The sequence below is a fragment of the Phalacrocorax aristotelis genome, chromosome 18, assembly GCF_949628215.1.
Source record: "Phalacrocorax aristotelis chromosome 18, bGulAri2.1, whole genome shotgun sequence".
NCBI classification, from domain to species: Eukaryota; Metazoa; Chordata; class Aves; order Suliformes; family Phalacrocoracidae; genus Phalacrocorax; species Phalacrocorax aristotelis.
This window is the reverse complement of record NC_134293.1, coordinates 1065469-1086505: the sequence shown is the minus strand read 5'-3', so window position 1 is coordinate 1086505 and position 21037 is coordinate 1065469. Positions and strand designations below refer to the sequence as shown.

The following is a 21037-nucleotide window of genomic DNA, read 5'->3' as shown; positions in this document are numbered from 1 at the left end:
TGTCTTATAAATAACAACGGGACAGATATTCTAGGAAAAAATGGTCTTTTACATTCATAACAAGTGGACTGCAAATAAATATGTTTCAAAGTAATAGTACAGGCTGTGACAGTACATAATTTGTCTGTAATCATACAACACATGCCTTGCTGCGAATGCCCATAGAGTATATTACAATCATGTGCATTTTGAACATATACACAGAGGCCTGTATACTCACATACAGGCGAGTATTCATATTAGTTGTGACAATACACAGATATACGTGTGAAATCAGGTATGCAGAGTCTCTCTCCTGCCTTTTATATACACACATCTCTCTTCTTTCTCACTGCAGATTTCAGACTTTACAGGTGGAGCTTGAAAAGCAACGTAGCTAGTACTTGGGGAAAACCTACCCCTGCTGAGACAGAAAATGTAAAGATACTTGGAACAGTTGAAAAGCCAAAGGTTACCTTGTCTTACTGCTAGGGTAACAAAATCGCTGGCTAAACAGCACTGTTAGGCAATTTTATTGCTGTTATCAGCTGAATGATCTTGCTTGTAGGTGGCTCATCCTTTTCCACAGGGCAGTCCTGTCTCTTCACGACTTTTGCCGAGGCAGTGGTTTAGATGATAGCCTTGCTTTCATTGCAGTTCTAACAGAAACAGTTGTTGGTTCCCTCACCTCTCCAAATTATGGGCATGTGCCTGTTCTATTTGCCCAAGATGGGAAAGTTTGCAGCTGGAACAAAGACGAAGCCCAGGTGTTGATGGCTAGAGATATCGTCAGAACTCCTAGAATGTTGAGTACAAACCCAGCTTTGGCCTAGAATTGTAAAAGAGAAGGGTTATTGGTTGAGCTGAGTACTTTTTTCCTTCCCTGCTGATTAACATTTTTTGTATATTTATATTTTCTCTTTGATCTTTTTTCACAACTCCATGAAATTACATTTAAGCTGGGTTTTTTTGTTTTGTTTTGTTTTGTTTTTTTCACAAATATAGTTTATATTAGGGGAAAAGGAGTTTCCATTGGATAAAACTCTTAAACCAGAAGTCCTGAAATCCTTTTAATCCGCTTACGCAGGACTTTCTCTTCTGACCTGGCATCTGTCTCTAATGTTACTTTGTATTTCTTCTTGGATCAATTATAAGTTAGAAAAGTTATCAAGAGACATGGCATCCTTGTCCTGCTTTCCTTAACATACTGAGAAAGGGCATCAGGGCAGCCTAGCGAGATGTGCTAGGCTTTCCCCTAGTCCCTGCAAAAGGACTGGCCGGATGACAGGACTCTGTGACATCCCTATGATCTACATTTGGGCTTTTGGAATGGTTAGATGTTGCCGTATCTCATTGATAGCAAGTGCTGGTTGGAACATCGTCAAGAGGCCTTAGGTGTTTTTCAAAAGCTCAGTAGTGTCCTTATAAAGCTCTGTGTATGTATTAGAGTCAGCATGACCCTTTATTAATTCACACACGTATGCTCTTCTTTCCACTTGACTTTAGCTGAGTATAGTGAGTTTTCTAACACTCTTTCAAAAAGAAGCAATATTAGAAAAAAGAAAGACCAAAACTAGCGATGAAAATTCTGAAAAGAATGTGCTTTTGCTCACCATATCTATAACTCTGAGTTGTCCATAGGAGAAGACGATGGCGTTAGGAGGAGTGGCCACAGGGAGCATGAACGCCAGCGATGCAGAAAGCGTACAGGGCAGCATGACATAGAGTGGATTGAGGCAGATCGCTTCAGCCTGTGCAAGAAGGGAGAGCAAAGACGATGGTTTCGATATACAAAAATGCATAGAAATCTTTCCGCAGAAGACTGATTGTATTTGTCCATGTCAGAAACCTTGTTCTTTCACAGACCCTGCGGTCACTCAAATTTTGGTTCTGCTTTAGAAACTTCTAGCTGGTGTCTTCATGCAGCAAATGCAAAAATTGATTTTGTGGTCAGTGCTTTGTATTCCCAGTTGTGGAATCTGATCACTGCTACAGTATAAATTATTAATAATGGTTGTATTCAGCTCTAAAACCAGGAAAAAAATGTAGAGTGGCTTCAAACTGGTTAAGAACATGATTAAATTATCAGGGGAAACAGGGTAGCCCAAACTCTGAAGGTGAGTGGATCAGCTTAGGGGTTAGCTGAAGTCTGTGCAAAAAGATTTTGGTGGAGCTTGTTCCAGTTGCTGTCTGGAACCAGCCTTTCACACTGCAGAACTATGTCTACCCCAGCACCAGCAATCTCCTGGGGAAATGCAGAAGTCTGATTTAAGCCATAGAGCTTGACTAATGCTATCACCCTCAGAGACTTCTGGAAGGCCACTCCACTAGGTCGGAGTGAACTACGGTAATGGAATGTTGCAGGGAAGCAAATGTTGCTGCTGTTGCTGTTGCTGTCTCTGTGCAGAACAAATAGGAAAAAACAAGTACAGCTGGCAGTGACCTCATGAGGTTGTTTAGGCCAGAAGGCAATGTCTAATATGCCAGTGAATTTAATCCCTTTACTTTTCACCAGCAATGATTTTAGAAATGATGAACTAAGCACAGCGGGTATGAATATATATGCATGCACATACACAGATGTGTATTTCAAGTCTTGTGTTCCCGATCGGATGCATGAGCCAGTGCTTGGCTGTGTCAGTCAGTTTTTATCATTGAGCAGATGTACGCTTGGAGAAGAGTTGAAAGCTGCTCGTATAAGAGTATTTTGAAATGTTGGAACTTACCATTGAAGCCAGAATAGGGAGAAAGAGGGTAGTGGTGGCCACGTTGCTGGTGCACTCAGTGAAGGTGGCAATAAGGAGACACAACAGGATAGCAATAGCTGGATGGGGGATTTGCTGCAGAGGAGTCAGTTTGCTACCTAACCATGAAGACAGACCAGATTTCTGTAACAGAGGAAAGAGGTCTGTCAAGACAGTGGGCTGGAGAAGTCGTAGCCACATCACAGTCCAATTACATTTCTCATACCTATTCTACCTTACCTTCTTATAGGTGTTCCCATACAAACTGCTTTCTGTAGCAAAACAGGCAATGCTTATAGACACGATAATTCGGTAGGTTAAATAAAAATAAACGTGCTTTCCCTTCCAAAGAATTTGAAAAAAGACAATGCTACACTTTCAGTATGTTATTGATAGCAAATAATTATTTCTCTATTCAAGCCATTAGTTGTACATGATCAATATTTGGGGCTTTTTAAAAATCTAAACAAAGATCTTCAGACTCACTTTCTAAAATACTTTCATATATTTTAGCAGTTATTCTAGCCATTTAATGTAATTTCATCACATCGTCTGAGATCTTGATCAACTCTCTGAAGGTTTCCATACCTTTCATCCTTCCCAGTCACTTAAAAAGGCCAGCATCTTCCCTAGCGTTCTGGGCTGTAGTTTGGGCATCGTCATTATTCAGCTGTCCTTGTCAAGAGAGCATATCCTAACTGTGCCTGTCTTGCTTCTGCATGCGTTATGGCCTAGCTTTCTTACGGGTTTTGCAACCACCGTTGTTCTTCATGTCCTTCCTATTTCATATCTTGGCTACTTCAGCCTGTCTCTTCTGACGCTGGAAAGTGCTGTCTCACAGGAGGGTTGGAATCTATCTTGAAAGGACTAGTCTGATTCCCCGTCCTAGGGCAAGGTGGGCTCTACCTAAATAATTACTGATAGATGTTTTTTGAACTTGTTAGAAGTCCCTAGCAATGAAGTTACCAAAACCTCCCCAGATAACTTATTGAAGTGCTTAACTACATTTACAGTTTCCTACTTTTTCCTGCTGCTTAACCTAAATCTCCTTTGCTGCAATTTAAGCCCTTTTGCACCATCAGAATATAAAAAGGTACACTATCTTCCTTCCTGCAGCAGCTTTTTATGTATTTGGTGACTTATTCTAGAATAAATTAATGTAATTTCCTGAATTGTTCCTTTTCCAAACATGTTTCCTAAAGATCTGATAATTCATACTAACTTTCTTCATATAGCCCATGTGCTGTTAAAGACTGATATCCAAAACTGAATACATTACTGTACCTGAGGACTTACCAGTCCTGAGTGGAAGGATTATATTTTACATGACTTACGTATGATGGTCCTACCTATATTTTCCAGTTGTTTGCTTTTTTCTAGCAGCAATATAAAAATATTGACTAGAATAAGGTGTATGAGCAGCTTTAAAACTTATCCAGTCCTTTCCACATCTTCCATTTGCAATATTTGGTTATTTCTTCCTATTTTCCACATTGAGTTGCATCCTTGTCTTCTAGAAACGCTTTTACAGGTGATTGTGATCTTTGAATTCTGAAGTAGCATTTCCAGGCACTTGAAGCCTTTTCCAATTTGTTTATTGCCTATAGATTTAATAAATGTATTGTCTGTTCCATCACCTAAGCAATTACTGAAAAACAGTTTTTAGCACCGGAGTCCTGGCAGATGCCTGCAGAAGTACATCAGTACATCCTTCAGCTTGACAGCCAGACAATTTATCTGCTCCTGAAGGTTCTCTAGCTAGCTCTGCATTTGTCTTCTAGTAGTTTAATACAAATCAGATTTCCATAAGTAGTTTGTTTGAAATAGTTTGGAGACCCATCCTGGGCACATTATCTCCTCATGCTTGCCGCATCAATTAAGGTTTATTTAATAGATCCTCTAATGTATTGGGGTAGTTTCTTAATCATCCACTTTTCTAGAAGCACAGTTAATCATCCTGCCTCGACTGGTAGTACCATCCCGGTTGCACAGGCAACAGTAAAGGTTTGTTCTAATCACAGGACTCCTCCTAAGGATGGCGAAGTCTGTCCTACTGCCACCAGCTGAGGAAATACGCGTTTGGTGCTACCAGCGTGCCCTCTTGCGTTCTGGGAGAGCACGCACGCAAAGCAAGACGGAGAACACCCAGGGAGACGCAAACACCAGGTAGGCAGAGGAATGTTACCTCACTGCCTTTGGCTAAGGCAAAGCCACCTCCCAGCAGTAACACAATGTTCCATGGCATTTTCTCGTGAACGGTTTTCCAGTCCAAGAGAGCTGGAGGTGCTCGGATCTTTGACTTGCCGCCTAAAATCCAAAAAGATTTTGTTACATTCTCCAAAGAAAGGAGGCCTTCTTGGTAAGAGGTGAGTTTAGTCTGAACATCAGGAAACACTTCTGTCAGCAAGATCAAGCAGACTGTGGAATTATCTCCTAAAGCAAACAATGGGAGCCTCACTGACAAAGATTTTTAGAACGTGACTTGCAAAAATAGTCATGAATGGGCTGTAGCTGCCCCAAGAGGCACAGCAGAATAAAGGCAGGAGTGAGTTAAAAGTGTGGTAACATGTCCGCAGAACTGTATGTGTTTGTTAAATCATGTATTCTCTCCTGAAGACTGCAGCTTCAGAAGCTTTTACATATGCGTATACTGGTGTCTGGGACACTGCTGGGATAAAGAGTTTCCTACCTAGTTAAATTACAAGAAACGGAGAACTTTTATGGACTCTATGCCTTGTGTACCCTAAAGCATACAGGTATAGCTATGCAGCAAGAGCAGTTTGAAATCTTGTTTAATGTTTGAAATTTCCTTTGTAAGTCCAAAACTTAAAACTTCTCATGTATCTATTTGGAGGGTTGATTTTTGATGCCTTTGGTAAACTTACCTGTTTGTTGTTTGTCTCTGTCATTGCTAGAAATGTCGGCAGGGATGATGAACAGCAAAACTGAAATGAAGATGGCAACTGTAGCATCGGTGACATAGCTGTAATAGATGAGTCAGAAATTTAATCTAGCTGTGTGTTCATCTTTATGAAACCTAGCCTACTTCGTTTTTATTCAAAGTGAGGAGGAAAAGTGATGGTACCTTGTGTCATTTTTGTTGAAAAGAACTGTTGCCCAGCCTGGTATGAAACCAGGATCTCTTGTAAACCAGAGCACTACCAGCAGTACGAAGAGGATCAAAACTGCTATTTCTGCAAATTTCATTGAGCCCAATTTCCTGCTCTCTTCCTTGATAACCTCATAGGCTTGTTGCTCCTTAATCTTTGCAGAGGCGTTCGCAGAACAACCAAAATTCTTCCGAAAACTAGAAAAAAATGGACAAGAAATATTATAGAAATTTGCCAGTTATCCTCAGAGTTAAGAATCCAAATTTTGTACTCAGTCATATTGTCTTTTAGATATACGTATTGACATATGCATATAGAAATTATATAAAAATTACTGTCATGGCATCGGCAGCCATACGTGTTGGATAATAACGGCATTGTACTGTGTACTGCTGAGATGATCAGCGAGAAACTTCCTGCCCCTGAGTGCTCATGATCTAAACACAAACAGGCGTGCTATCTGGACACACAGGGAAATAATGACAATGTTAGTGTGATTGACAAGGCTCTGTAATCGCCAGGAAGTAAACAGTTGCCAAGCTTTTTAAAATTACAGAAAAGGAGAATTTTTGAAGATGAATTTGAAGGCAAAAGTACCACTGCAGGTATTGCAGAGGTCTTTCAATCTGAAAGAAAGGAGGCTGGGGGTAATACAAGAGTGGTAGGCTAAGTACTAAACAGGTAGGTAACGCAAGCCGGTTGTGTGGGGTGATTAGCATTGGGACCTGGCACAATACTAATCCTCTAGGTCTGTAGGAACTTCCCTCACAAAGGTATTTACCAGCTATATATTCACATATGTATAGACACAGATATGTATATCTCTCCTGGTTTGAAGCACAACAGTCTTTCAGGACATGACAGCAATGCTGCAGAACAGGTTATCTGCAGTTATAACTTCCAGTTTTTAGCCAGAGAGTATATTTAGCTGGGATTTGATCAGGTTCCTTGGAGAAAAAGTTGCAGTGTTTTAACAGATACTTAGTTTGCTGTTCTGCTAGAATCTGTTGTATGAGAGGACTTTGTCACTTGCTGTGTGACTTTCAAGAATAGGCCCATCAATGAAAGCATCACTTGTGTTACAGCATGTCACGGGTGCTTGCTAACGGGGCTGTCAGCTGTGTTGCGGTGTGTAAAGGGTACTTACTTAAAGCCCAGGTACAGTATCTGCAGCCATATCCACGTCAAAACCAGTAATATGATCATGGTGGGGAAGGCAAAGGAGAACCAGGAGGCAAAGTTGATGATATTACCATTGTCAGGAAAGAGCCTGTAAAATGCAGGTGGCTGTTAGTGCCCAAAACTCTGCACTCTCTTCTGTATTTCATTAATGGCTCAGAAATACTGTGAGGCCCACTAAGGAAGAGAAGCTAACTTCCTGACAAAGTTACCAAATTGATATTTTCCTTCTCTGTGTTGGCTGGAAGTCATCTGCAGCAGAGTGATGCCGTTTAGTGGATACATAATCCCAAATTCAACCGGACTTACTCATCAACTTGTCCTTGCAGTACCAGATTCGGTGATGTCCCCGTCAGGGTTGCAATCCCTCCAATACTGGCCGAGTAACAAATACAGAGAGACATTCCCTTGCAGAATTTCTGGTGTTTCTCCTCTAGCAGATTTTCATTTATCTTTCTGTCTTCCTCAACTGTCAGGACATGACTATCACCTAGGTCCCAAGACAGGAACAGAAGAGTTACAGAAGCTAGACTGGGTAGGAAAAGATCTTGTGCCTGTGTAATTCAGTATTTCAAGGCTAGGACTCAAAGCTGAAGGAGCCAGATCTCATTTTAAGGCTGGCCATATTAATTCTTTGATCTTCTGTCCATTTTCGCTGGTTGTCTTGATACAGAGCAGTTTTTCGGAGGAATAGAATTTGAAATGTGTGATAAAGTCCGAACATACTGCTGACACTTCTCGGTGAACTAGGGCAATGTCTGAGCTGCACACGGTGGGGAGAGAGGCAAGAGTTCAGGGCGGTTCAACAGGGTCAGAGGAGCTGGACGGGAGGGAACTTGTTCTGTACCAGTGCCTGACTGCTGGCCCTGAGGTTTACATTGAGAAACACTTGAGTTGTCTCAAAGATGGGAAGAGGGCAAGACAGCTGGTGAAGAGATATTGTTGCATGATTGTATATCTTTGGATTAGAAAGACCATTTTAATCCCTAACCTTCCGGGTAGAAATTCTCTCTGGGAAATTCCCTATTATCTGATAAGTTACACAGTAGATAATAATTGAACTAACAAATACCTAGGGAAATATCAAGGGTTTCATCTTATGGAGAATTTATACATTTTGTTCTTTTATTGATTAGTTATCATTGCTTCTTATGTTCAGTCTATTTCTAACTTCAGCCAAGCCAGTAGATCTCACTGCGCTTTTGTCTGGTTCATGGAAGAGCCTCTTAAATGCTGCCTGATACAGTCAGGATGCTTTAGGTACATTCTTCTTTTAGCATTTACTAGCAACTGTAATGACAGTGAAGGCGGCATCAGGTCATCCTCCATTACCCCAGAGAGAAAACCACCCATAACCCACTCACTTTTTTCCTCTGTTTCTTTGGGGCTGTCTGGTTTTGTTGACTCTTCCTGCAGTTCAAAGGCTTTATTGATGTGTTCAGGTGCTTGGCCAGCTCTGCTAGACTCCATTTCTGACTTGTGCAACTGTTCCAACACCGCCTGTGCTATTGGGACCATCATGGCAGTGGTGGCGGTGTTGCTGATCCACATCGACAGGAAGGCGGTCACAATCATGAAACCCATGAGAAGTCTGAAATGAAAAGGTTTGAAAAAGCCAGTTCAGAACGCAGCGCTGCAATGCCTTTTTGTGTCACGCAGCTTTGGTTACAAATGCTGGGTTTGGAAAATGCTTAGCAGTTCACGCCTAGCACTCCCTCTGACCCTGGTCCGCTTTGTGAATGACACAGTAAGATTTAACATAAATTTTCCTTTGTGCAGTTTCAGTCGATCATGCTTTTACATTCTTATGACTAGGAAAGTGAGAGCTGGTATCCTGGAGCAAACAGCTTATCCAGTCAGTATCCTGCTTATTCTGCATGCTTCAGAGGAAGACATATAATCTCAGTAACACATATTAATGTATTATAATATATTTTGAAGGGAATTGCAAACTGAATTTGATCCCAAATGGCAATCAGTTTAAGCCATAAGGAAGATGATCTCTTTTTTTTTTTTATCCCACCTCTGTCATTTAAGATTCTCTTCTTACTGATATAAAATTCTAATCCTTGTTTCAGTATTACTGTGTTATTTGTCTCGAAATTATTCTTTAGATGAGATGTAGATTATATATTAGATGAAAAGGGCTTTATCTTGTATGCATTTTTATTCTATTGCTTTGTAATTTCCTTCCGTATTCCCTCTTCTCATGATCTGAGACAAATGAAATAGGGCCATGTAACCTCTGCATAGCTTAAAGTGCTAGTCTGGTAAACATTTGTTGTTTTCAAAACAAGCGTCCCCAGATTTTCTCTTCTCTTTGCAATCAGTATAACAGTCAGAGAGTATACGTTTTCCATGTTTCAGCTGTAGTCTTTTCTGATTGCCTAAAGCTGTGCTTCTGGCCAAGCCTAGCAGCACCCTTGTCTCTTCAGAATTGACTCTCTGGTTGTGACTTCTCCACCTAAAGCCATTTGGAATTCAAAAACAAGGCACCAAATCTATAAGACACCAAAGAATCCCTATTTGCAGGGTTTGCGCAGGCACTAACTCACTGGGGCTGTAGAAAAGCATTGGTAGGACACGATTTGCAGATTCACATAGGAGACTGCAGGCACTCTGAGATAGGAACTAACGCCATAAAGATCTTTATCCCACAGTGTTTTCACGACTCTTACTCACAGGGCTGGTCTGACACCAACGATAAGCAAGACCCGCAGAGCAACGCGCTTGTGTAGGTGCCGCTTCTCAATAGCAATGGCCATCAGAAGGCCCCCGATAAATAGCATATTGGTGTCCTTCAGATACTCCCTGCAGACCTGTAACATGGAACAAGGGAGAGAAAACAGTGACAAGAAGCCGATGTTTAGAGAGCAGGCACATTCTGAGGGAGGATCTTGTCCCAAAGACATTAGCATGCAGTAGCTCTGGATTGCAACTAGACAGTGAATTTGCTTTGATTTCAGATTAGCAGCTCCACCCAGAGTTCACTTTAGGCTCCTGCAAGTTCTGTTCCATGGAGAGGACACATGATTCCCTGTGTGACACCAGTGCAATTTTCTCCTCTTTGCACCGCGCTCTGGAAATAATCCCGCAATAAGAGAAGCCGACCAATAAATACCTCGGCAAACACGAATAGAGTAAGATCTCTTACTGTTGTTGAGTCCATGATATTCATTAGTGGGAACAGCAGGACAGGAAACAAAGCTGTGACAGCCAGCGGCAGGGCTTCCGTGCACCAAAACAGTGCCATCACTATGATAATGTAACCGCATCGGGCCTCCTGACAGAAGAAGAGGACATGCAATCAGAACAGGCCATACTTAGGCTTTGAGAAGGCAACGTCCCATAATTATATCCGTTGCCTGATAAAGGGATTTGGGAAAAGGTTATTTTCTATCTTTCTCTCCCATCTATCCTCCTGCCTATGCAGATCCTAATCAGGTGACAAAGTACTCCACAACCATGTCAGGACTGTGAGGAAAAGATTGAGGCCTCCACTGGGGGAAACCAAGAAACTTGGGAAAAGAAACAAACCGATGACTTTGAACCCTGTGAGATAAAGGATTGGCAGTCCCTGCACAGTCCTCTTGATCTTGCTGATGGTGGTATTTCCTTTTATATGTTTCTGTCTTTGAGTTGCAGAAGTAGTTACTGATCCAGTCAAGGTTTCTCCACCTTTTTCTTTGCATGTTGCAGGATGTGGCCCAGACAAACCCCAGCTGATTTCAGCAGCCTGGATTCCTTGTACTGTAAATACTTTTATCTATTTTTCATGGGATTTTTAGCTTAGTGCAGACTTTGAAAGGCTGGTCACAGAGCAGCTTCAGCTTCCACTAGCTTTCTTCTTTGAAGAAAGTAGGATCCCCTATTTCATGTGACTCTTTTTCTGAGAAAACATTGATTTAATTCTGCTTTGGACAACCGCTCCAAATTTTGTGTAAAAATATTTAACTCAGTCCCGTACACTAAAAAGATTCAAAATAAGGTGTCACAACAGATTTTCATATGGCTGGGCTGGTGAAGAAAGCAAGGAAAAGTAACGTTGGAGGTTACAGTGTGTTCCTCGCTTTGGAACTAGCCCAATGATGGGCGCCAGAAAATCCGAAGGCAGCAAAAAGCGTTTGTGCGGTCTCGGATCAAGGATGTCCACTAAAATATACTGGACAGCATGAATGAAAATGTAGTGATGCTTACTGAGAAAGCAATGAAGAGATGGAAATTGTAATGGCCAGATTACAGAGAAGTAAAGCAAGGAGCTGGAAGAGTGGTTGGCAGGATCAAACTTGTGACTTCTGAATGTGGCATGGAAGGTACAGAGCTGGTGAAGGGAAAGGATGAACAGGGGAGCTGAGTAGTCTGGAGGAAAGAAGGTAGCAGTCCAGGCAGTAAATTACCAAAGCAGCAGGGTTGGGGAAGTAAAGCTAAGAGAGAGTCATGGAGAGATGAAAAGATGCCTTTTTGAACCTTATTTTTGAATGAGAGCAGTAAGAATCTTAATTATATATCCCCTCAAGCACTGAAAGCAATTTTCCATTTTTATAATCCCTTTTTTCCTCGCTTTTGTTATTAAGAGATGCCAGTGGGTGCCTTTTGAGAGACCCTAGCAGGGCTTTGGAATGTCTGTCGTAGGCACTGTGCTGTTCTCTTCCAGCCTGCTGTGGACAGGCTCACAGTAAAAGCTGGACTAAGGCTTTTCACAGAGTCTGTTGTCCTGCAAGGACATTCCTCTGTCTTTAGACGAAATCTTCAGCATTGTCTGCTCTCACTGGCAACAGTTTAGTGTCCAGTGCTGTGTCATTACAGGACAGGTTAATAGCTGAACAGAATAGAAGGTGAAATTCCACCCTGTAAGGTGTCTGCTTACAATTCTGTAACTTACAGTGCTGAGGTACCAGCTTTTCCTGCTTAGCAGTACCACGGCGCACAGCTCTAACACAAGAAACCTCCTCACAGATTGCAAAGGGAAAAGTCCAGGACCTTTTACATTTTTGTGTTGTAGCTGACTACATAGAAACCAGAGAGAGGAACTGAACCAAGTCTGCCAAATCGCGCCACGGGCCATACCAAGGACGTGTTGTATGGTAACAATGACTCTGGCAAGTAAGTTTGAACTCATGGCCTCGAGGCAAAAAAAAAAAAAAAAATTATCTCATTCTGGCTACTTAGAACTTTCCTGATCCAGATTTCTTTTAACTTAAGTAACTCTTTTGCCTATGGAAAGCTAACTAGCAAAAATGTACTACTTCTGTGTTTCTTCTTAGTGAGCTTTTAAGTGATAGTTTAAGCTATTTTATTTACATAGCAAGGGAATAGGAGGACGCGCCTGGCCACTTGCAATCTCTGGTCATACCTCCGAAGCATCTGATAGCGCTCAGAAAAAGTGCTGTGAGGAAGAGGGAGCTTTAGGACAGGCTGCACAGAAAGACAGGGAAGAGCTAGTGGAGTGAAGAGGGAAGCTTGGCACAGGAGACTAGAACTGGGAGTAAGCAGGGACTGGAGGCAGGCAGGCAGGCAGAGACCAGAGGAAAGAGCAAGGACTTGGCATCCAGGGAGCAGTGGTGGGAGAAGAAGATCGGGACTAGCTATTTAACGAGGCTGGGACTGTAGTAAGAGACCTGACGACCAGAGATTAGATCTGTCTGCATGAAGAGATTGGGAGTGGGAGAAATAAGCCAGCGTGAAGAAACAGCAGAACACTGGCAGACTGCCTGCTCACAGTGCTATATTTAAACAATCGATGTCTCAGAAATACCTGTCCCACTACTACAGGTTTTTGTCATTAACCTTTTCTGAAGGAATCCTCAGCAAGGTGTCTTCTGAAACTTGACATTTTACATTTTAAATCATTGTTTGGAAAGATTCTTACAAACATATGCTAAAAAAGCAGTGAAATACATATTATTTTGTCCTTAAGTACCAGAATGCCTTGTCCATCTCACCGAGAAATATGCCTCTTCTACCCAGCAACGACAACATGGGAAAATTAAAAGAAGATGCGGACTGGATACTTCTAGAAAATCAGAAGGGGGATTAAAATCAAGCCTGAGATTGTAACTTAGGTTCACATGTATGAGCTTCAGCATAGGAAGTTCTTTGCTCAATCAGTTAGGTGTAAAGGAAAAGTTACAAAATTGCATGTCACTGAGCATTCTTCTAGAATATGCAGTCGCTGATGTATCTGTTCATCCGTGTCCTACTGCTTTGATGTTCCCCCACTATCAGTAGTCAAAAGGGTCTGCTCAGAAAAAAAAAGGTCTTCAAGCAATAAATGAAGTGCCGCTGAGACAGAATCTGTATGTTCTCTTCAGCTCTGTCACTTAAAAGGAATAGCTCTAAGGAGAGATTTGGGGATTTGGCTCTTAAAAATCAATTTAAAAAGTTCTTACCTTGGTTGGAACAGCCAGAGGCAGAGGAAGAAATAAAAGGGGAACAAACACTATGATCAGGTATTTCCTGAAGGCTAGGGTCATCTGCAAGAAGCCAGCCATGGTGCTGGAGCTAGCCCAGTGCTGAAAGGTCTGTGGTCTGCTGCTGGAGACTATATAAACACTCAGGAATATTAACCATTGACCTCAGGAGGTTGGGTGTTGTTTTTGGAACTGTAATTGGAGAAAGAAGGAAGGGAACAAAGAAGGGAGGGGACAGCAAAAGAGTGTCAGACCAGGAACTTTTCTAAGACAGTCTTCCTGATAACTGGTAAATCCAGGAGAGAATTAACTCCTTGTGGATCACATCAGGTTCTTTAAAAGCATCCTGGAATGATCTGTGCTTTGCTTAAAGAATGTTAATGTTTTGGTTGCTAAGAATGCCTTCTTGACTAGATACCATTATTACTCCTATAAAAAAGAACATAGAATCACAGAGTGCCCTGAGCTGGAATGGACCCGCAAGGATCATCGAGTTCAGCTCCTGGCCCTGCCCAGGACAACCACAAATTCACACCGTGTCTCTGAGGGCGTTGTCCAAGTGCTTCTCGAATATCACCAGGCTGGTGCCGTGATGCCTCCCTGGGGAGCCTGTGCCAGGGCTCCACCACCCTCGGGGGGAAGAACCTTTCCCTAATGCCCAGCCTAACCTGCCCCTGGCACATCTCCCTGCCATTCCCTCGGGTCCTAAGAGAGACAGCTGCCTCCAGAATAGGTTGAAAATTGTTTTAAAAATAAGTAGAGGACTGAAAAACACATCTGCATCTGTAATACTTAAATACAGAGATTAGAAACATCTATACAAAATGTTATATAAACATCATTGTATCTGCTGAGAAATTCCTTGGGTAGCAAAATGCACTAGCGCAGAGCTCCTGTCACCAGATGCCACACCAAGCCCCCACGCAGAAAGGGAATTACAGTCCTTACCACCTGAGAGCAGGGACACCCGACTTTATGCGGTCCAAGGATGACCGTTGTGACCATTCCGTTTTCTTCTCCTCAGAGAGCAATAGGGGAAACGTTAAGGCCTGGTCAGAACTCGGTTCCTCCCTCATGGCAGCCTGGTATGTTGTCAGAGAGGCTCAGGGCCAGCGAGGGAACCTGGTAACTCCTCCTGACATAGCCTGTTATAGCTCAGTGGATTGGGAAAGACTTGGCTACAGCGCATCACTTTGCAGGCATTGGGCTGGTTTTTCTTCACCTTTCTGATCGTGCAGGTTCATAGGCACAGCTTTGGGGCTTGTAGGGTGCATTGGAAAAAAAAAAAAAAAAAGTACTACTGGGAAATTAGCAGCAATTCTTGTCCCTGTTGCAAGACACTTCCAAAATGCAAGCACTGAATTACTGGGCTCTGTAAATATGCTGGAACGGAATTGAATTTTTTAATTCCAAAGGGAGCGTCTTGTTAATGTCACTTTGATGTCTTTATTGGGTAGATCTTTCAAGCACATGCTTCGGGTAATGATGATCACATTTCCATTTTCTTGGTATAAATTGTCATAGCTCTGTTTTCAGCTTACTCAGGCAGGGAGAGAGAGAAAAGCACAGACATTAGGTCATCTGATCTCAGCTCCATAAAGAGCTTCTGCTGTTTCTCTCTCTCATCCCTTTTCTGCTGGGGCTTGTTTTCTTTCAATAATGTTGATTGAAAAACAGTGGGGTTGTCAGAGGTGTCAGGCTTGACTTAGGCATATTGCTCACAAGAAGCAACTCCATGCTAAATAACTGCTGATCCTGAGCTTTAGCTTTTTACCCTTGGTACGAAAAGAAACAGCTTAATAAATTACGTCTCCCCCCCAGTTTTGCATCCACTTAATGTTGAATTAGTGTCTGAAAAGGTACAGTGACAAAATCAGCCAATGACAAAGTAATTTTTCTATTTTCTGCTCCTAGGTCCTAAGGTTCCAATCAAAATCTAAAAAGAAGCCTCTCATTTTCACATCTCAGGCACGAAGGTTGGCCTCCAGCTGCAGCCTTGCCTGTGGGATGGAGGTGATGATGCAGAAGGACCTCAGCTGAGGAATCGTGCCTGTTCGCTAGGAGCTGCACATCCACAGCAATTCTTTCCACTGCTCGTGAGTCCTGTTACTTTCAAAGATGCCCCAGACGAGCTCTGTAAGCGTGTTACTGCAAAATGAATGGTTTCTGTCTGCAGGGGGACTTGTTGGAGCTTCACCTGTAGCCCATTAACACTCCCTCAGCGGTGCTGAAGGAGTGATGCCAATTTACATTAATTTGGGACTGCTCCAGTGTACATAAACGGGTTAATCTAATATGCTGAATTGCGTTGTTTTGATTTAAAGAACAACTTGGTCTTTGCTTACTGACCTGCTCTTCGAGGCAGACCAGAGCTAACAGGAGACCTGACAGCACAGCCGAAGCCTCTTGTGTGTTAGAGAGTGTAAGTTATTTTGTCCTTTAGAAAAAGAAGTGTTTTCTAATGCGCTGCGAATTCATAGAGGCGATTACCCATTGCTAACTGCAGTTTTTTCAGCTCCTGGTGCATTTAAAACGTTAATCGTAACTTTTCCTTTGTTTGGAGAGAAGAAAATTAAGTCAGGTTTTAAGTTTAAATCTCTTTAGCTGTCAGTAAGTAACACCGCCAGGGTGGAAAGCTGCGTGCTTAGCAGGGCTGCGAGCGCGAGCTCGTCGTCCGTGACGCAATGCAGATGCAGAGCTGATCCCCTCCCCGTTTCGCAGCAGAACGAGCCACAGCTGCTCCTCCTGTTCCCTCCAGGCCTCCGCCGGCTCCCGCCCCTGCCGCCATGGCCGCCCCGGCGCCGCCATCCCCGCCGCCCGCCGCTCGCCGCTGCCGCCCGCCGCTGCCTGCCGTCGAGCCGCTCCTCTTCCTGGCCACCCTGTCCCTCGGCCTGCAGGTCCCACTCGCCACCCAGTACCTCTGGGACCGGCTGGGGGCCGAGCGTGGCTACAGCGGCCCCAATGCCACCAGCCCCACCGGCTGCGGGAACGGCAGCACCGCTGCCGACCCCCTGCGGCAGGTGGGAGAGCAGGATGGGGAGCGGGGTGCTGCTGCCTCCCGGGGTGCTCCTTTTGGGTGCTGCCGGCCTGGAGCCTCAGGTGCCTGTTTCTCTTGCAGGAGGTAGAAGCGCTCGTCTCCCACTGGAACCTCTGTATCAACCTGGGAGGCTTCTTCGTCGGTCTCTTCTCCGTGACTCTCTTCGGACCATGGAGCGACAGTGTGGGCCGCCGTCCGGCACTCATCCTGCCGGCAGTGGGTATGGCCGTGCAAGCGGCCATCTATCTTCTCGTCATGTACCTGCAGCTGCACGTTGCCTTCTTTCTCCTTGGACGCGTTTTGAGCGGCCTCATGGGAGACTACAACCTGATCCTGGCCAGCTGCTTCGCCTACGTGGCCGACACCAGCGACAAACGCGCACGTACATTTCGCGTCGCCATCCTCGAGGCGTGCCTTGGCGTTGCGGGCATGCTGGCCAGCATCGGCGGCGGCCAGTGGCGCAAGGCACAGGGGTACATCAACCCCTTTTGGCTCGTGCTTGCTGCTAGCCTTGCTGCCGCTCTCTATGCCGCTTTCTGTCTTCAGGAGTCGGTGAAGCAGCAGAAACCAGCCAAGCTGTTCACGCTTAGTCATTACAAGGCTGTCTACAGGCTGTACACAGCCCCAGAGCACTTGAGCTCCAGGCGGAAGCTCGCTCTTTACTCTCTGGCTTTCTTTCTTCTTGTGACTGTACATTTTGGAACCAAGGACCTCTTTGTTTTGTATGAGCTTGGCTCCCCTCTCTGCTGGGCCGCTGATCTCATCGGCTACGGCTCAGCTGCCAGTTACCTGGCTTACCTGAGCAGCCTGGGAGGGCTGCGGCTGCTGCAGCTCTGCCTCGAAGACACCTGGGTGGCAGAGATAGGATTGATCTCTAATATTTCTGGACTAGTTGTGATTTCTCTTGCTACTACGATGCCACTGATGTTTACAGGTGATGCCGAATTCTTAAACCCCGATATCCCAGGCTCTCAGCTTAGAGGTGCCAGTAGATGCAGGAGGACAGCGTGCCTCTGGGAGTTCAAGCACGTGGAGGAAGTTCTGCCTCCGATTCAGCTTGTGTACCGAGAAAACTGTGGCTAGCTAACAGCAAGGTTGGCCAAACACTGAAGTTGAAAGTGCAACCATGTAGTTCCTAGAATATTAGGTTTCCCAGAAGCTGTATTACACTGCAGACACAGACTAAAGTGCATTATGAGATACAGGAGGGTGGACTGGGTCTAAACATAGCAGGGAGAAACTGCCTGGAGCTACAGATTTCTGGGACTGACTTTGGAGACTTTACTTATCAGCTGAGCTTCCCCTAATGTGCTGTATCTTGCTCACAGGTTATGGGATTCTGTTCCTTTCCATGGCAGCCACTCCAGTCATCAGAGCCAAGCTCTCCAAGCTGGTCAGTGAGACGGAGCAGGGTAAGGAGTCAGCCGCTATGCTTAAGCCAGGTCCTGAAACACTGTCTTCTTGGAACACTGAAATCAAATTGCTTTAGGAGGTCAGGACTTCCCTGGCTCCCTTGGACTCCTGTGCCTGTCCCTTCACCCTCAGACCCAGGGTAACATTTTATTTTTTCATAATATTTGCCATTCATCCATTTAGACTTGCTGTGTTTCCAGGATGAGGACAAGAGAGGAAAAGCATGATGAAAAGTATCGCATTCAAGCTCAGGAATAGTTCATTCACCCATCTGTTTGTTTCCAAAACAAGCTTTTACAAGGAGCTTAAAATGGGTTATATGACAAGCAGAAAATAGTGATTTCCCTGACCATGACTCTTCTCTGTAGATCAGTAACAGTGGGAAGAAATGTAGTGTTGTTAGAGGGTTATATCATTGACCATGGTGAAAGATCATGGATAACCCATAGGAGGAGAATATTTGCCTTTCATCCAGTAATGTGAAGAGTTTGCACTTGGTGATAAACACTGCACAGGAACGCCTCTGCAGGCAGACAGAGGGGAGAAGGGGATCGAGGCGGGAGAGGTCGGAAATGACTGCACAATTCACATTTCTTATTAGAATGAAGATGGCACATACTTGATACGAGATTTATGATGCTGAATCTCTAAAGTGCAGTCTTCTGCTGTAATTAATGTTTAACAAGCGATAAGATGTGCACGGCAGTAAACAGGTCTCGATAGCCCTGTCTAAAGCATTTACAATATAATATCCCTGGTGAGCTCCAGTGATACAAATTCTGGAGGTCAGCGAGGTGGTCCTGGCTACAGAGGAGCTGAGCTTGACAGGTTTGGCTTGCTAGGCCAGCACCGCGTGCCTGATCTCTGCTCCCAGTTCTTGCTTACCACGCTTGGCAATGCAGATGCCAGTTTTCTGATCGCAAGTGCAAACCCTTAGAAAGGGTCATGGGATCCCACTGAAGGATGCGATGTGATAAAGGCAGGGCTGTCTCACCTTGAACCTCTCATGTGTCTTTTCCAGGTGCTCTTTTTGCTTCTGTTGCCTGTGTGGAAGGGCTGTGTTCACTTGTGGCTACAGGAGTGTTCAACTCTCTCTACCCTGCCACCTTGCACTTCATGAGGGGATTCCCATTTCTCTTCGGGGCTGTAATTCTTCTGATTCCAGCAGCTATTATTGGGTAATTTACTTCAAATTTCTAAACTCTGCCATAGGACCTGTGAAGTGTAATATGAAAATACTATTTACTCTGCTTAGGATAGAGGCTCACAGTTAAGTTTAAGGCATATTTTCAGTTAGGCTTATGAGAGGGTGTTTAGTGGCCCAGTAAGCAGAGGTGCAGGTCCATTTCTTCTGGCGTCTGAATCGTAGCGGTAAGCCTACAGCCCAAGTAACGCAGCTGCGACATTCAAAGTGCTTCAGAGTCTCACTCCACCTTCAGAGTGGAATCCAAAATCTGGAGTTGAATTATGAAGGTCCTTCTTTATGGAAGAGATGGAGCTCTTCTTTTAGCAGTCTCTCTTCCTGTTGTTTCTCTACTGATTAAAGCAAAAGTTGTGTCATGATAGAAAACGAATCCCCTGGTAAGTCTTGGGAGAGAGAGAATGTGTTGGGATTTGCAGTAGAAGTGCAACGACTCCTGGCAGGGTCATTTTGTTCTGTTCCTTTGAAACTTTAAAACTCACTTCATTCAGCAACATCCCAGTGTGCCTTCGTAGGCTCTAACTGTTCTTTCTTTCTTAGGTGGATAGAAGTCTGGGACTCGAACAATGACTACAGTCACTTCTCAGATGCTTCCCTGTCCCCTGCAGACGGCTGAGCAGCAACTTAGCAACAAGGAATTGGCCAGCTCAGCAGTGTCCAGCTGAAGACTGCTCTTTATTCTTCCCTTGAAGGACGGATTAGCGTGGGAGGGACACCTTGCTTGTCCTTACTGATTCTTAAGTCACAAATATTTGGAAACCATGGCTCTGACTACCAGTAGGAACTTGATTTGCAGATGTGAATGCCTCCCCACCGTTGTGTTGGCTCATCTGTCAGAGAAAACCCAAGAGACCCAAAAGCCAATCAAGAATAAAAGCTATTGTTGGCCTTTTGCAAGGCCGGTTAGTGGTTTGGGGTTTGGTGGGAAGGGAGGGCTCTGTGGCATGCTTTTAGTGGTGAGAGAGAACTGAATTCTGGTTTAATTGCCAAACACGTTCCCCTTCGAGCTCTGCAGTGTGCAGGAGATGAGCTGTGGTGTGAGTGAGGCCCAGCCCAAAGCCTGCAGGGTGAGACTGAAGCAGAGGTACCCAACAGTGAGCTGCTGAGGAGAAAGGTCTGCGCTTCGAATCAGCCTGTTGGCAACAAAAGTCATACAAATGTCGCACGCCAGACTAGGCTCCTGCAGAAATCCTCGTGATGAGCAGTAGTTTACCACAGGTGTGCTATTGCCGTCGTGATTGACTAAACTAGCTTTAGCTTCGCAAGTTAGAGGTGTCCGAGGGAGAGAGCCTAATGCACGAAGTGCTGGTAGTGAGGAGTGCCAGTGGCACGTCCTGCCTGTCTGTCTGCAGCTCAGCCTGGGATTTCAAAGGTACTTCCGAGAAGTAACAGCTTGTGTGAGAATACTAAGGTGCAGGTATGTGCCTGATTTTGCAGTTGCCCAAACTGATGAATTTAAAGCTAAAATTGACAGAATTGGTCCTCCCTAACCCTTACATTATAAATTTGAGGCCCCAGCTGGGATGCGTGCCCTAGTCTCATGTGAAATTACTGCTGTGCTTGTGGCAGAGCCAAAAGCAGTCCTTCCTCGTCCATACGCAGCACTGTTGGGATGTGCTGGCGTGGGAACAGGACTAGTGTCTTTGGAGACAAAGTTATGCCCCAAAATTTTGTGTCAGTGACCTCGCTTCTGCTGCCCTTCCCAGGATATGTTGATGCCAGCAAGCAAACCCCACGTTCATGGTACTCATAATTGTTCTTTTCAAAGCATTACCTGTATTGCCTCAGTCCTCGTGTCTTCAAACTGCCATAAACCAGCAGTTTGGTGTACATTGCGTTGCACACACTGTTCAGACGCATGCAATAATGTCCTTAACTGTGAAATTGCTTAGCAGACATGTTACTTTCAGAATGATTAAAACCTCCATTCTCTTTTATGGTTCATAAAAAGATAGCTTTTCTTA

General features: G+C 44.3%; 2 protein-coding genes across 4 annotated transcripts in view; one reads left to right on the top strand and one right to left on the bottom strand.

Moving 5' to 3' along the window:
• SLC46A1 (solute carrier family 46 member 1) overlaps window positions 1-21037 on the top strand; it is an 85636-nt gene extending 64599 nt beyond the window's left edge. Inside the window, exons 2-9 of one of the 3 annotated variants that reach the window (XM_075113573.1) lie at window positions 4745-4889; window positions 4991-5089; window positions 15337-15518; window positions 16181-16442; window positions 16541-17393; window positions 17788-17871; window positions 18894-19050; window positions 19614-21037. In XM_075113573.1, the coding sequence (XP_074969674.1) occupies window positions 16209-16442; window positions 16541-17393; window positions 17788-17871; window positions 18894-19050; window positions 19614-19689 (1404 nt within the window). In that variant the 5' untranslated portion in view covers window positions 4745-4889; window positions 4991-5089; window positions 15337-15518; window positions 16181-16208 and the 3' untranslated portion in view covers window positions 19690-21037. Of the gene's footprint in view, window positions 1-4744; window positions 4890-4990; window positions 5090-15336; window positions 15519-16127; window positions 16443-16540; window positions 17394-17787; window positions 17872-18893; window positions 19051-19613 lie in introns of those variants that run through there. The other 2 variants (XM_075113572.1, XM_075113574.1) reach the window with 2 other exon arrangements.
• SLC13A2 (solute carrier family 13 member 2) lies at window positions 31-14693 on the bottom strand. The gene is made up of 12 exons (XM_075113571.1): window positions 13402-14693; window positions 10167-10295; window positions 9695-9831; window positions 8377-8603; window positions 7322-7502; window positions 6981-7103; window positions 5809-6030; window positions 5609-5706; window positions 4909-5030; window positions 2706-2867; window positions 1593-1730; window positions 31-808 (listed from the first exon to the last, which is right to left on the bottom strand). The coding sequence occupies exons 1-12, from the start codon at window positions 13501-13503 to the stop codon at window positions 677-679; spliced, it is 1773 nt and encodes a 590-aa protein (XP_074969672.1). The 5' UTR covers window positions 13504-14693; the 3' UTR covers window positions 31-676.